General features: G+C 42.4%; 1 protein-coding gene across 1 annotated transcript in view; it reads right to left on the reverse strand.

Moving 5' to 3' along the window:
- ADAMTS19 (ADAM metallopeptidase with thrombospondin type 1 motif 19) overlaps positions 1-15438 on the reverse strand; it is a 117961-nt gene that overhangs the window by 17688 nt on the left and 84835 nt on the right. The window contains exons 14-17 of the mRNA XM_056848030.1: positions 14773-14893; positions 11307-11387; positions 6879-7036; positions 1704-1857 (exon numbers count right to left, since the gene is read on the reverse strand). Coding sequence (XP_056704008.1) covers positions 1704-1857; positions 6879-7036; positions 11307-11387; positions 14773-14893 — 514 coding nt within the window. The remainder of the gene's footprint in view (positions 1-1703; positions 1858-6878; positions 7037-11306; positions 11388-14772; positions 14894-15438) is intronic.

Raw genomic sequence — 15438 nt, forward strand, 5'->3', positions numbered from 1 at the left:
GCCTATAGCTTTATGCAATGGATTCCCTTAGTGACTGTTGCTAGGCAACCACAGATTCCAGGCTTGGTTCTGTCAGTAAAAGGCAGGGGGAGAGAACAAGGCCCTTTCCAGGCCTATTTTTGGCCTCTGAGGAAGAACTCATTGGGGTCAGACCTGACTAGGCTTGCCACCTCCATGTTGGGAAATTCCTGGAGATTTTATGGTAAAGTCTGGGGAGGGCAGGGTTTGAGGTGGGGAGAGGCCTCAGCTGGATACAATGCCATAGAGTCCACACCCCAAAGCAGTAATTTTCTCCAAGCGACAAATCTCTGTCATCTGGACTTCAGTTGTAATTCTGTGATATCTCCAGTTCCCATCTGGAGGTTAGCAACCCTATGCCTGGAAGCAACTCGTAGTCTTGAAAGCACCCAAATTGCATGACTCAGCTACACCTGGCTGCTTGCTACTGTTCAACAGCAGCCACCTAAGAAAGCCAGTGTGATTTAGCAGAGCTTCAGAGCAGGGTCTGGAAGACCCAGGTTGAAATCCCTATCTTGTGTAGACGCTCACTGGGTGAATTTGGACCAGATACATACTAACCTACCTCACAAGGTTGTTGTGCAGATAAAAAGGAGGAGAGGAAAATAACGTAAGTTGCTTTCATCCCCACTGTGGAGAAAGATGGGTATACATGAAATAAATGAGTAATAAATATAGCTGAAGATGGGTAGCAGATAAAAGGTAGGTTGGTGAATGGCTGAGAAGGAGAGAAGGAGGCAGGGAACAGAGAGAGGATATGTGGGTTCTGGAGAGAGAGAAAGAAAAAATAGTGTGGGGAGGGGATAGGGGGAAAAGTGACGTGCCACTCCACAAGTCCTTGAGGGTTCCCTACCATGCAAGTGGGCCTGACCCAGGGGCTGGCACCACAAAATTGGGCCACAGTTTTCCCAAGTGGAGGCTGCCGGGGACGGAGGGAAAACTTAAGAAAGAGGAGCAGATAAAAGTAGGTTGGCTGTTGAATGGGATGGAGATAGAGTTACCAGCTTCAGGCTAGGAAATACCTGGAGATTTGGGGGTGGAGACTAAGGAGGGTGAGGTTTGAGGAGGGGAGGGACCTCAGAAAGGTATAATACCACACCTTCCACTCTCCAAAGCATCCATTTCTTCCATGAAAACTGGAGTTTCCAACCTCCAGGTGGGGGCTGCAGATCACCCAGAATTACGACTGCTGTCCAGATGACAGAGATCAGTTCCCCTGGAGAAAATTGCTGCTTTGGAGGGTGGATTCTATGGTATTTTATCCTGCTGAGGTCACTTCATTTCAATCATGGAATAAAATTAAACCTCCATGCATATAAAAGTTTTCTGAGATTTTGAAGGAGAAACTATCTGAACATCCATTCTCCATTTTGCTTAAATGGAGGTCATGGAGTAGCTCTGTGCATGATTTAGAGATGCTGGATCACTGCTAGGATTGGGGGTGAGACACATCTAGCACAACCTTTAAATCGACCTATCTTCCTGAATGCTTTGATTTGATAACGTGGTAGATTTTTAACTATAAGTACATCTGTTTTAAGAAAGACAATCTCAAACTGAAAAGGAAGTTTTATCCTTCCTATAACAATGATCTTGCTCAAGTGACATTAAGGACAGTGCTAATACAACAGGAAACATTAACCCACCAAATATTTATCATACTACAGATTTTAGAAAACCATTACCTCCTCCGCATATAGCATCACAATCCTCCCAGCCTGAGTGAGTCCACATAAAAAGTGGCTCAGATACTTTGGAGCTCTGATTCTCTGGCAAGGGATCCAAGGGAATAGTGTATTCATAGTGTAGACCATAATTTTGATCTTGAAAAAGCAGGACCTGTAGCATAGATAGAACAGAGATTTGAAAGCTTAGTTATTACAGAGTCTAAAAAATGAAGTAGACATGCAACGTGCATAGCTCTGTGGCACAGCACATAATCTGTATGTATATGGCACCAGCTTAGAACCCTAGCATCCTTACAGCCCATTCCTGAGAGCCGCAGTGGCTGGGGATGGTATGGCTGTGGTGCTGCTGCAGCGTCTCCAATGATGTTTTGCAGCTGCTGCAGTGGGAAAAAAAGGTTGTTTAAAAAATTTTACGACCCCAAAATGGAGGGAAAGGCCCCATTGCAAACAGTGATGCTGCAATGTTGCATTAGGGGGGTATTTCCAGTGAAAAAGGGGTTAGAAAGCTGCCTAACAGCAGCTCCACCCCCAGAAAGCCTCGGGAACACCTCCTGGGATACCAGCGTGAGGACTTGTGCTGGGAGAATGCCATTGGGAGGCCGCGCCAGCATCTGATGGCTGTGCTGCCGCCGTGATCCAGGGAGGACGGTGTAAGTGGCCCCACACTGGCGTCCGTGCCAGTGTGCACGGCACTTGTGGCACAGAAACTGGCATAGAGGTCAAGCCACCTCATAAGGAGTCCCCACCCCTCAGGAATACACTGCAAGTTGAAAGGATGTCAGATAGTAGAAAAGAGAGAAACCTCTTTCTGAGGCCTTAGGCAACAGTAGGAATCCCCAATCTTGTTAAAATTGTGGGCACTTTGGAATCCTAAGAATAGAGAGTACGCTCCCACAAAATGGATGCTCTGATGGGGGGATCACAAAATGCCTATGACAAGTTGATGGGGCCAATCACAAAATACTTGGAGCTTGCCTGCAAGCAAAGCATCCTTCTATTGTGGAGGCAGCTGTTTCTCCCTGCAGCCTCCTATGTTCTAACTGTATTTCAATAATTTACCAGCTTGCCTTTCTACTGACAAATTAGGATCCAAGGCAGATAAAAACCAAGTAATAAAATGTCCCTCCTAACTAGGGTTGCCAACCTCCAGGTACTAGTTAAAGAGAAATACAGCACCAAGGCTCAAATGCAAAGACACAAATACTGTGTAACAAATATACTTTATCAAAAGAATTCAAAATATAATACCCAATATTACGCTGACCAAGGTAAGTAAACTATACTTTCCTATAAAAGTTTTCCAAAGAAAAACTGCAAGTAAAGTCAAAATTTCCAAATACAAGTAAAAATGGCAAATTGAAGGTCCACACTGACGCGGGAGCCAGCGGATTAAGCAGGTTGTCCAGGAAAACACCACCAGAACTCCTTGCTACTAGAAAAGCAGTGCTTGTTTATTTTACAGTGCACAGATATAATACAAACTCCTCTTACACTCTTCCACTCATAGCATCCCAACACATAAGCTTCCATTCTATACAGCTTTATACAATATGCCATCTCAGGCAACCAATCAAAGTAGATGCTAAGTCATTCACCTGTTGCTAGTACATTGCATCAGCCATCTGGCCCAAACCGGTTCTGGCCAGATCCCTCAGGCTATCCAGGGACTTTCCAGACTTATGACATCATTACAGATCTACTTGATCTCAGTGCAACCTGTCAAACTAATCTGACAGCCTTGCATCTCTGACACACACAACTTCACCCGTCAGCACTGCATACTCAGTCCATAAACGAAAGTCCAAGTTCCTGGTTACTCCACCTGCTGGCACGAAACTCAAGTAGGGAATCCAAGAAGAGGAATCCAAGATAATCCAAATAATCCAAGTCCAGATCCAAGTCCAAAACGACACTTCCAGATTCGTGTACGTTTTGCAATTAAAGTTGCTTCCTCAGTTGATTTGTCTTAAGTCTTATTTGTAAGCAAATAACATTCAGTTGGGTCCAAAGACCTCCGTTATCGACCAGCCGACCCTTAAGGCTCCTAACTAACTCTGAAGGACTGAGTATGCAGTGCTGACGGGTGAAGTTGTGTGGACCTTCAATTTGCCATTTTTACTTGTATTTGGAAATTTTGACTTTACTTGCAGTTTTTCTTTGGAAAACTTTTATAGGAAAGTATAGTTTACTTACCTTGGTCAGCGTAATATTCTGTATTATATTTTGAATTCTTTTGATAAAGTATATTCATTACACAGTATTTGTGTCTTTGCATTTGAGCCTAGGTGCTATATTTCTCTTTAACTAGTGTTTGTTCAGCATACGTGCCAAATTCTTTAGATTTAACCTCCAGGTACTAGCTGGAGATCTCCAGCTATTACAACTGATCTCCAGCCAATAGAGATCAGTTCCCCTGGAGAAAATGGCTGCTTTGGCCATTAGAATCTATGGTGTTGAAGTCCCTCTCCTGGCCAAACCCTGCCCTCCTGAGGCTCCACCCCAAAAACCTCCCGCCGGTGGCAAAGAGGGACCTGGCAACCCTACTCCTACCCCAATCAGGTGTGTGTGTGGGGGACTAGAACTGGCTCTTTGCGTTGGAGAAGAGACACTGTTGTTGAAACAACCAGGAAATCCATTGGTGTTCACTATGGAACACATGGGCATCATGTGGGGGATCACTGGACTATGGAGCAACTGCTAGTTGCTGTTGACACTACTGCTCTAGATGGACCAGTAGTCTGATGCAGGCAGCTTCGTATGATCACACAAGCAAAGTGGAGAAATGCTTTGCACTGTTCACAGAGCAATCAATGACAGAGTTGATGTTCTGATATCCATGGAAGAAGTTTAAGAATAAATAATAAAATACAGTTCAAAACCTCATAGGCAAAATAATAAGGAAATCAGAAAACTGATTTCTGGATAAAACCATGAATCTATACCAATGATATTCAATTAGGGGCTTGGGAGCAACCTGTGGCTCTTGAGAGCACTGTTTCCTAATGTCGAACCCAACCCCATGTTCCAGGAAATTGGACCAGGCCATTGTCCAGCGGGGCTTGTGGTTAGCAAATGGTTTCCACCTTGTAACAGCCACTGCTGGGGAAACTGCTAGCTTTTCTGAGCTGTGGGCCTCATGCCAGGGATTTCCATGGCATGTTAAAGGGCCAGTCCTCTTCAACAACTCCCCACCCTTCTCTGAAGCCTCTGGCTATAGTAATATATTTACAGTGCATTCCTAAGGAGAGTTACTCCAGTCTAAGGCCATTCATTTCAACGAGCTTAGACTGGAGTAACTCTCCTTAGGAATGCACTGTTAGTATTAATAATTACATTAGTGTATGTATCAGTTTGGTGGGGTGGTGAACAGGGTGTGTCATAGCCATGTGGCTCTTTTGGCTGATGCTATTTGCAAAAGTGGGTCTTCATGAGCCATGGAGTGAGGACCACTGATATATACATCAATTGTTTACCCTGGCACCACTCCCACCCCAAAACTTTAATCCTGCTTGCAAGCTGCAATTTGAATGGTCACAATAAACCTGACAGTAATTATAAGAAGTTCCTCTTCAAATTAGAAAATTTTCTCAACAGAAAACATGATCATCATGCTACAGACAACACAAAAGAACAGCAATTCCTAAAAACGTATACCCTACCAGCAATTTTGTAAGTCTTTAAGGTGCCACTGGATTCCTGCTCTTTTCTACAGTAATTCCTAAGGCACGTTGTTAAAAAATTAAATTTACCAGTGTAAATCAAGTCAATAAATAAAGGTTCTTCTGAGATCATCCACCTAGCACAGAACAGGCTCCCACTGCATTATTTATAACTTCACTCTTGTCTCCTCCCAATTTGCTGGGGTAATTTTGTCATGTGTCTGCAATAAATGACATTGCCACAGCCCTATTGCACCTCTACTGAGCCATGCCTCAGGGTTTGCCTCCTTCCAATCAGGATATATGTGGAAAATAGTGAAGCAGAAACTCAGGGAAGTTGTCCAAGGATAGACAACTCTCTTTCATACTGTGAAAACAATCAATTTTGCGTATAAGAAAGAAGTATGCATCCTATTTTAATTTCTTTAAAAGTGTACCTTGGCTGGCAGAAAGAGAATAATTTTCATTATAATTAACAGGCATTTCTGGAGGAATGAGTTGTATTAAACACCAATTGTTAAAGACAAAAAAGAGCTACTCCAAAGCAATCCAACATGACTTTGTTAGAAATAAAAATATCTCTGTGTGTTACATGAAGTGTATACATGTCAGGAGACTGTTAGTCATTGGAATTTTTTCTGCAATAGTCATTATATAACTGCAATAATATAACAGAAATATATTGTGGTTACTGCTGTCTCAGCTACTTAAAGCATCCAGTAAGTTTATATTTTTTAAAATAAATTTGAATCACAAGATGGTCCTGCTTGAGGAATACAAATCCTTGGTACACACCATCAAAATAATGATCAAAATTCTGTAGTCATGAGGAAAGTCCTTTCTACTTAACCAATGGGTAATATCATCACCTAATTCTTAAATTTCTCAACCTTCTTGCAGGTTTCATCCCATGCAAGAGAGATGGCCAGCTACAGAGATACACAGAGAGATTTCCTCTGCGTGCGTTGGTTCCCATTCACTTAAATGGAGCACATACATTTGCATGGATTAGTTCCACCCAGTGAAATGAAAGAGAATTTGTTTTAGGAGGAAAAGTTTTGTGGGAAGATTTCTGTATGAATACTGCTCACACCTGGAACAGATCACTGAATCAGGTTAACAGTTAACAAACATAGCTGCTTCCCCCACCCCCCATCATTATTACTTTTTTGCCAAATGAAGTAATTTCACATGTGATCTAAGAGCCACAGTAGGAAACATCTTTCATTTATTAATATAGGCTGCAGCATATCTAGATTTATGAAGGAATTGCTTTATAATCCATAATCAGTCTTTAAACCATCCAGTTCCTCTGTGTTAGTAAATATAAACGGAGGTTAACTTGATTCTTTCTGTCTTACAGTAGCTTTTTCCAAAGATACAATTGTCTTCACAATATCACCCATTTAGACAACATATGGCCATATTTGCAGTGTGTGGGTAAGTACACCATCTTAAATTTAATCTGCTTTATAGTCTGAGTCAGTTCTAATTATTTTCCATGTTACCATACCAATAAATGTAATGGTGATGTGGTGGGACCTTTAGCAGATATTTTCTCCCATAGGCCTCTCCTAACATAATGGACAGTGGTACCAGCAATGTTGAATGCTCCAGAATGTTCTATCTTCCAGTCACTATTAATAGACTGTTTGCTGGCATCTCGAAGAGCTGCAGATACATTGGAAAACAGTATAAAAAGATTTTGTCATTTTTCACATTTCCTTTTTGTCCTATCAGAATAATTTTTTCATGTTGGTGGAGCCATCAATCTAAGTTATAAAGCTACTTATGATTAAAACACATAATAAACAAACCTCGGCAACCAAACCTTTTAGCCATTTCCCTTTGGGGTGAATGACTAAAGCCTCATCTTTAAACGTTAACTGAATTATTAGCACATTCAAGACCGATTTTAATAAAATGCTGAAGGATTAGAGGAAAATGTTGCATGTATCAGTAAATACTTTATGATCTAATTCGTGTGATGTATACAATATGGATTAATTGCTTGTGTACATGAAAGAATTTGAGCATGATTACTTTATAATCTAACAAGACTCAAGTGAGCATAAAGACTTACTTTCAAAACTCAATGCAAACTTATCATTCCAGTCTTGAAAATCCACTTGGCTTGAAATCTATTGCTGGAAATACTAGACCTCTGAACTTACTAACCGCTATGAGACCTACAATGCATTCCTTGGGAGTTACTCCAGCCTAAGGTTGCCAGGTCCCTCTTCGCCACCGGTGGGAAGTTTTGGGGGTGGAGCCTGAGGAGGGCGGGGTGTGGGGAGGGGAGGGACTTCAATGTCATAGAGTCCAATTGCCAAAGCGGCCATTTTCTCCAGGTGAACTGATTTCTATTGGCTGGAGATCAGTGGTAATAGCAGGAGATTTCCAGCTAGCACCGGAAGGTTGGCAACCCTAGCCTAAGGCCATTCATTTCAGTGGGCTTAGATTGGAGTAATTCTCCTTAGGAATGCATTGCTAGTGAGGGCAAATAGCACAATGGCTTAAAAATACATCAAACCAAAGTACACACTAAGTACTGCCAATCAATATAAGAAGTTCAGTGCCCCATCTCAACCTTCACCGCATCTTGTACATTGCCTGTTTAGGAATTCCATGTTACACTACTCTACTAGCAGCTGAAGCCAAAACTTGAACTCTCATTCTATGCAACTCTTAAACATATAGCAGAAGTGTTAGATCATTTATACGGAACAACCTTATACCCCTAGTTCACAATGAGAAACTGTCCACGCTTCCTTTGCTTATCTGTTTCTTTTCTTGGCCATTAGCCTCTTTCTACATTCCCCTCCTTTCCCTCAAGCCTTCTTTAATCACTTGCCTTCCATCAGTTTCCTGATTCACAGTCTACTACCTATTCTGCATCCTTTCTTTAACCATCTGGACACTGGGTTCCCTATTCAGCTTTTCTACTTCATGACATCTCAACTTGCTCTTTTTCAGAGAGGCTGAATTGTAGACATGCTGGCATCTTTGTTTCCTGAATATTCAGTCACAGCTCTGCTAACTGGTGTTAGAAGCTTTACTCTCCACAGGTGCAATACAAAACAGATCAGAAAAATTCAAGGAGGACAGGGCTATCAACAGCTTTTATTAGCCATGATATATACTTCTTCTGTACTTAAGTTCACTGTATGCCTCACAGAATTAGATGCTGGGCATAAGTAAAAGGAAACATTTATCAGGGGTCTGAGAAGAGCCATGTTTTGACAGTGTTTTGACATTGTTTAGCTATATGGAAGTTGGTCAGATTTAGCAAGGCAGCAGTTAAAAGAACTGGAAGAAAAAAGAACTGTTAGTCTTGTACAACAGCCATTTAAAGCCATTTATCTGGGAAAAACCTAACAAACTATGATACAATTAAAATGACCTGTTCTCCATCATCTTTGTTTTCAGACCAGTATTTTTTATTAGAAATCTGTGCCTTATAAAGTACCTGTGAGAGCTGCATTTCTCAATGCGCCTGCGGATATCTGAGCTACTTTTGTCTCATGTATTAAATGTTCGTGTTATTTTCTTCAAGTTTTTAAATTACTGCTTTGCAAACAGGCATCAACGTGATCAACCCTGCCAAATATATTTTTGGCTGTCTCTTTCCCTTCCTGGGGCTATCAATTCCCATAAGCATTTAATAAGGTCAAGGAATTGAGGTTACATGACAATGTCATTACTGATACATACATTCTTCCATTTTTTCTCCTGTAATGTGCATTTTGAATGCCTTAGCCCCTTAACCAGATATGTGAAGTCAAATAAGCTTGAAGTCATCTTCTGGACAAGGTTGCCCTAAACATTCTTTCTCACTGAAATTCCATGCTTGGCATTAGTGATGTGAAAGGCCTCATTCTCTAAGTCCTTGCCCAAATCTCTTCATAAAGTTGTACGTTAATGTGAGTCATTTTTGGCAACTGCACTCCCAACCATACTTCAATGTTTTGTTATGTTTCTATGGGTAACAATGGCAATAGCACCATAAACTCGCAATAATATAATTGTATTATCCAGCTATCACGCATGCCACTAAAGCATAGTACAATGAATGCATATAGTGCAAAATATTCTCACCCAAATCGCCACAATAACCAACAGTTATAAGAGGTATTTTTCTGTTGTAATCTATTTAAAAGATAAATGAAAATGATAATCCTCCATCTAATGAGCAAATATAATGAGAACAATCACTGGACTATAGGAAAAATAGCAGAATGCTATATTTTGTACTACCTTGGGTTTCTGACCAGTTATCAAAAGCTTATTTCAGTAGGTATGTCAGACTACTACAAACCTGACTTTTCAAAGGGCACACAGCCCCTTCTACAACAGGCACCTCCATACTTCCAGATCACATTTATGATTCACTTATTTAGAAATGTGTACCCCATACTTTTAACCCAGTCAAATTCCTGAGACAGCTTCCAATATAGCAATAAAAATATTAAATTACAGAATAAAGCAGTTTAAACAGCAACAATATAATAAAAGAGCTCTAAAATCAAATAATACTAGAGCCTAACATAAACCCATTCACATAATTGTATATCAGATCTTGGAAGCTAAGCAGGGTCAGCCCTGGTTAGTACTTGAATGGGGGACACCAAAGAAGTCTATGTTTGATACATAGAGGCAGGCAAGGGCAAAACACCTCTGAACATCTCTAGTCTTGAAAACCCTATGGAGTTGCGATAAGTCAGCTGTGACTTGACAGAAAACAAAAAGAATTGTGGACACGAGCTAACACAACTAATATGTACATGAACATGGTGAGCCCCGTCTTTTAAACAACCCTTATGCTTGATCCAAATTAACCACTGAATGGTGATGGACAGATGGTTGTGTGGTTGGATGGTTGGTCAGACCAAGTTGGCTCCGATTACACAATCTCTACCTCAAAAGGACCGCAACTATGGGGCCCTAACAAAACCAGTAAAAAAAAAAATGATAGAAAAATGGGAGAAAACATAAAGCCATGCACCTGAGCAAAGGCGAATAGGGAATCGCCTATTCAGCTTTGGGCAGATCCCCAGGTTTTGGCATTCGGTAAATCCAAAACCTGAAAATTACCGAAATGGCTTATTTTGGGTTTATTTTCGGTTAGGGTATATTGATATGCACAATCCTAGTAGTATCCATTTTTAATTTATCACTATGAGGGAGGATTATGTAAAGGTTTTGTATGCTATATTGGCTGTCTATCAGTTACTGGGTTTACTGAAGGCTGCAGATTATTAAAAGACAAGGGAGATGGCTAGAGCAGCAGTGCAGAAAAACACCTGACAAATCCCACAAGGCATAGGTTAGAGCTCATTTTAAAGCCTACTCCATGGCGGTGAGGGCAAAGAAACAAAGTTTCTCTGCCACCATTGCATTCACAAAGTGTAGACCTAGGACATCTCTGTTGGACTTCTGATTCTGGCTCTGTTTCGCACCATTGGTCCTACATCTAGAGTTCATCCACACTCCTGACATTGGCTTAATTTACAGGAGGGTAGTTAAACATTAGGAGAAACTTCCTAATCAAGACAGCAGTTTACCAAAACAGTGGATGATTTGTCCTTCCCTGGTCCTCTTCAAGCAGAGGTTGAACTGCCATCTCATAGTCGCACTTAAGCTTTGGATTTTCTACACTGAGCAGGAAGATTACCTATAATTCCCCTTCCAATTCTATAATTCTATGAATCTCACAGTATTACTGTCCACATAATACAAAAATCATCACTTTCCCAGCCGAATGTAACTGAGGAGCTCAAACAAATACTTCCCTGAAACTATGTAGTGCCTTAAGAAGACATCTGATTTGATATATAATTGAAATCATTACTTTTGTTTAATTCAATTAAGAATAAACTAATGTTTGGCTTTCATTTTTGTATGAACTATGTATATCAATTTTGGCCCAAACACCACTTACCCAAGTAGCTATGAGCTGGTTTTTCTTCCACAACTTTGATTCTTCTTGCTCCTGCAGGTATCACCAAAGCTTCCACATAACCTAATTACAAGGTAAAAAATGAAGAGCATAACCAAAAATCCTAGGCATTCAATTAAAAAATATATATCCATGTGTACTTGTTCATCAGACCTTCAAAATAATAGCCCTGCTTTAAGTCTGTGTCTCTACTTCCTGAATGCATGTTTTGATTTTAGGGCTAAAACAACTATCTTGCTATTGTACTTCTTCATTGTCATTTGACAATTTTCTGCCCATGCTAAATTGCTACTGCATGATAACCTCCACTTCTTTGTTCCCATATTCTTCTCCATTGCAAATTGTCCACTCACACACAACACCAATTTTACTACACCTTTTTATCTGCACAACAATCCCATGAGGTAGATTAATCTGAAAGTATGTGACTGGTCCAAAATCACCCAGTGAGCTTCCACAGAAAGATGGGGATTCGAACCTGGGTCTCCCAGACTCTACTCTGAAGTTCTAACTTCTACACTGCACTGGCTTTCATAGGATGGCTGCTGTTGAACAGCAGCAAGCAGCCATGCAAGTCGGGTAATATCAAGTCACTCAGAGGCTGCTGCCAGGCATAGGGCTGCCAACCTCCAGGTGGTACCTGGGGATCTCCCAGAATTACACCTGAACTCCAGATGACAAAGGTCTGTCCCCATGGAGAAAATGGCTGCCTTGGAAGGTAGAATCTATGGCATTATATCCAGCTGAGGCCTCTTCCCTCTCCAAACCCTGCCCTCCTAAGATTACGCTACAAAATCTCTAGGAATTTCCCAACCTAGAGCTGGCAACCTTAGCTAGGTCTGGCCCAAGGTGCCCTTGCTCAAAGGCCATAATAGGCCTGGAAAGGGCCCCTTCCTCTGCCGTTTACCGACAGAACCAATCTTGGAATGCTGTTGTTGCCTAGCAACAGCCACTGAGGGAATCTGTTGCTTAAAGCTACAGATGCTCCCTTTATCATTTTGGTGATTTTTAAAGCCCTTCAAGGTATTTTTTTAATTTTACATTTTTCGGCAAATCTGGAACCCTTTTCAGGTTTGTTAAAAGATCTGCCTTGCATGTTCACAACTCCAGTTACCATATTTAAGTATCTTCAGAGTTTGCCGATTTGGTTATTAGTATATACAAGTGGGGACCCACAAGAAACTTGCAAGGAAGTTGCATTTCTTCCCCACTTTGCTTCCTTCCCTCTCCTCCCTTCTCTAACAATCTTCCACCTTTTTCTAACCCCTTTCAATTTCTGCCTATCTTCCTCTCCTCTCTTTCTCCCCCTATTTCTCCCCACCCTTTTTTCTGTCAATCTTCCCCTCCTCTTCTCTGCCATCCTACCCACCTCTCTCTTTCTCCTCTCTCTTTCTCCCCTCCTATCTGTCAACATAGCCCTCTTTCTTTTTTGCCCCAACCCTTTTCCCATCAATTTCCCCGTCCCATCGCTGTCAAACTACCCCCTCTCTACTTTTCCCCATCCCATTCTCTGAATATCCCATTTCGCCACCTTTGCTTATTACCCTCTCCCACCACCCCTTCTCTGTTTCTCTCTTCTCCCTTTCCCACTCCTCTTACTTTCTCTCTTTTATTCGTGTCTTTCTCTCTCTGTCTTTCTCCATCATGCCTAATGTCACTCTTTTTGTCATTCCAATCCCTATTTGCCCTTTCTCACTCCCCCCATTACTCTCTCTTTCTTTCTCCCCTCTCCCATCACATGGATCCTTCCAGCAGACAACTCTGCCATTGGCTATTATTTCCTTCCAGATGCCCCCCTACACACACACACACACACACACACACACACACACACACACACACACACTAACTAGGTGGGCATCCTTGACTGTCTTTTATTTTCTTTGGGGAAGTTCCAAGGCCTTGACCGGGTCAGCTCCCTGCACATCTACTTCCCCACCAGTCCCCCACTTTGGCCATACTGGCCCCAGATGCAATGGGGGAAGCCACGTTGTCACTGGACACAATGGGGGAGGCCGCACTGGGCATGCTGGTGATGGAAGAAGCTCAGGCAGGCCACTGGTGGAGGGAGCCCCTCATCTTCTCACTTGGCTACTTAACCTCTTTGCTGCCTCAACAGCACCAGCAATTCCCCACCTGCCTGCAGCTTTGACATAAAAAAGCTGTGCAGGGCACAGAGAACACTACTTTTTTTTGGGGGGGGGGGAATTAAACCCACAATTTAAAAAAATGTTTTAACCCCCCCCCACACACCAACACCATTAACAAAGCATCTAGGTCTGTTGCGGCTCCCAGCCACTCCACCCTCCACTATAAGCAATGCAGCCGGCTCACCATGGCTACCTGCCACCCCCCACACTGTCAGCGAAACAGCCAGGATCACTACAGCTCCTGGCCACCCTCCACACCATCAGTGATTCAGCCAGACCTTCCACAGCTTCCCGCCACCCCCTCCGTCATCAGTGAAGCAGCTGGGTTTGTGGCAGCTCCTGGCCACCCCACCCCCCATCATGAGCAACAGCAACACAACCAGCCTGCTGGGGCTCCAGGCTACCCCACCCACCATCAGTAACATCATTGGCCTGCCACAAGAAGAGGAGGTAGGTGCATTGTTTGCTCATATGCAGACAACTTTTTAAAGGGGGGAATTTAAACCCCCCATGTATTTTTTTTTTTTTTACCATTTCAGATTTTTCTGCAAAACTGAGGGTCCCCTCAAGTTTGGTGGAAAATATCCTCTCTCTCCATGTGGGTCCGTTCTGTGGATTTAGATATCTGCAGATCTACCCACACTTGAGAAGTAAATATATGCAAATAGGGACCACGCAAGAAATTTGCAGAAGCAGCCATCCGATATTGTCTCCTCTTCCTTCCTCCTCTCATCCCCATCCCCTTTCTCTGCAGGCTTCTTCCACTTCCCACCCCCATCCCAGCTCTCAGCAACTTGCCCAGTCCAGGCGGGCACACTGAGCCTTCTCTACCCACAGCCCCCCCGAGGTTCACCTAGAGCACTCTAGGCAGGCACGCTGAGGCCCCCCGCCCCAGGCGGTTTGCCTGGACTGCTCTGGACAGGCATGTCAAGGCTTCCCCCCTCTCTCTTGGCGGCTCACCCAGACTGCGCTGGGCAGGTGCACTGAGGCCCCTGCTGGGAAATGCCAAGGTTGCTACTGGGCCCAGAGCAGCTCCTAGGCTGTGCCACCACTGGCAGCCTGAGGTTTTTTCAATTTTCAGATTTTTCTGCAAACTTGGAGAGTATCCCAAGTTTGAAGAAACATCTGTTTGGGGTCAGTGTGCCCCCTATCTGTGGATTTAATCCACAGATGGGTGCACAGTTGGGAATATATATATATATGTGTGTGTGTGTGTGTGTGTGTGTATACACATACACACACACACACACACACACACACTTTTCAGTACATAATTAGTTAAGCAAAAAGTAGCTTACCTGTTCCTCGAGTGTGATTAAAATCCCCTTTAACAACTCTGCATGATTTCCCATCTCCATTGCAGACACCACAATGATCTTCCCATGCTAAAGATCCTAATATGCCATCACATCCAAACTTCTGAGATTAAAAAGAAGAGTAAAAACATTTTACAAAAAACTGTAGTATGTCCTTTAGTGCATGTCATACTGAAGCAGAGCTTAATATTACCTGACTTTGAATTGTCCCAGGAAAAATACCACTAAACACTGGTCTAAGAAAAACATAATGATCTAAAGAGGAAGCTAATCTAAAGATTTGCTAGTAGTCACCAGTGCTGATTTTAGTATACAGAGCAGGGAAGCCATTTCCTTTATTCTTCTTTCCTATGCATTTGGGCATGTGGGGATATATGTGCAACAAGTAAATAATAACCTTCATGGACAAAGTCCAGCCTAAATCCAACCAGACAACACCAGATGGACAGGTTGCTAGTAGGGAACATCAGTGTTCTTGAAAATATTGTTTAGTTGTTGATAAATGGAGGGGCAGTTACCCTATTAAATGAAGAGAAGAGGATATGGTTGTTTCTGAGTTCTCATCTGTTTTTTTTCAAAGCAGAGCTGTGAACTTTTCAATCTGCATTTAATGAGTAAACTCGCCACACTTCTAAACATATCAGACCT

The sequence above is a fragment of the Euleptes europaea genome, chromosome 4 (assembly GCF_029931775.1).
Source record: "Euleptes europaea isolate rEulEur1 chromosome 4, rEulEur1.hap1, whole genome shotgun sequence".
NCBI lineage: Eukaryota > Metazoa > Chordata > Lepidosauria > Squamata > Sphaerodactylidae > Euleptes > Euleptes europaea.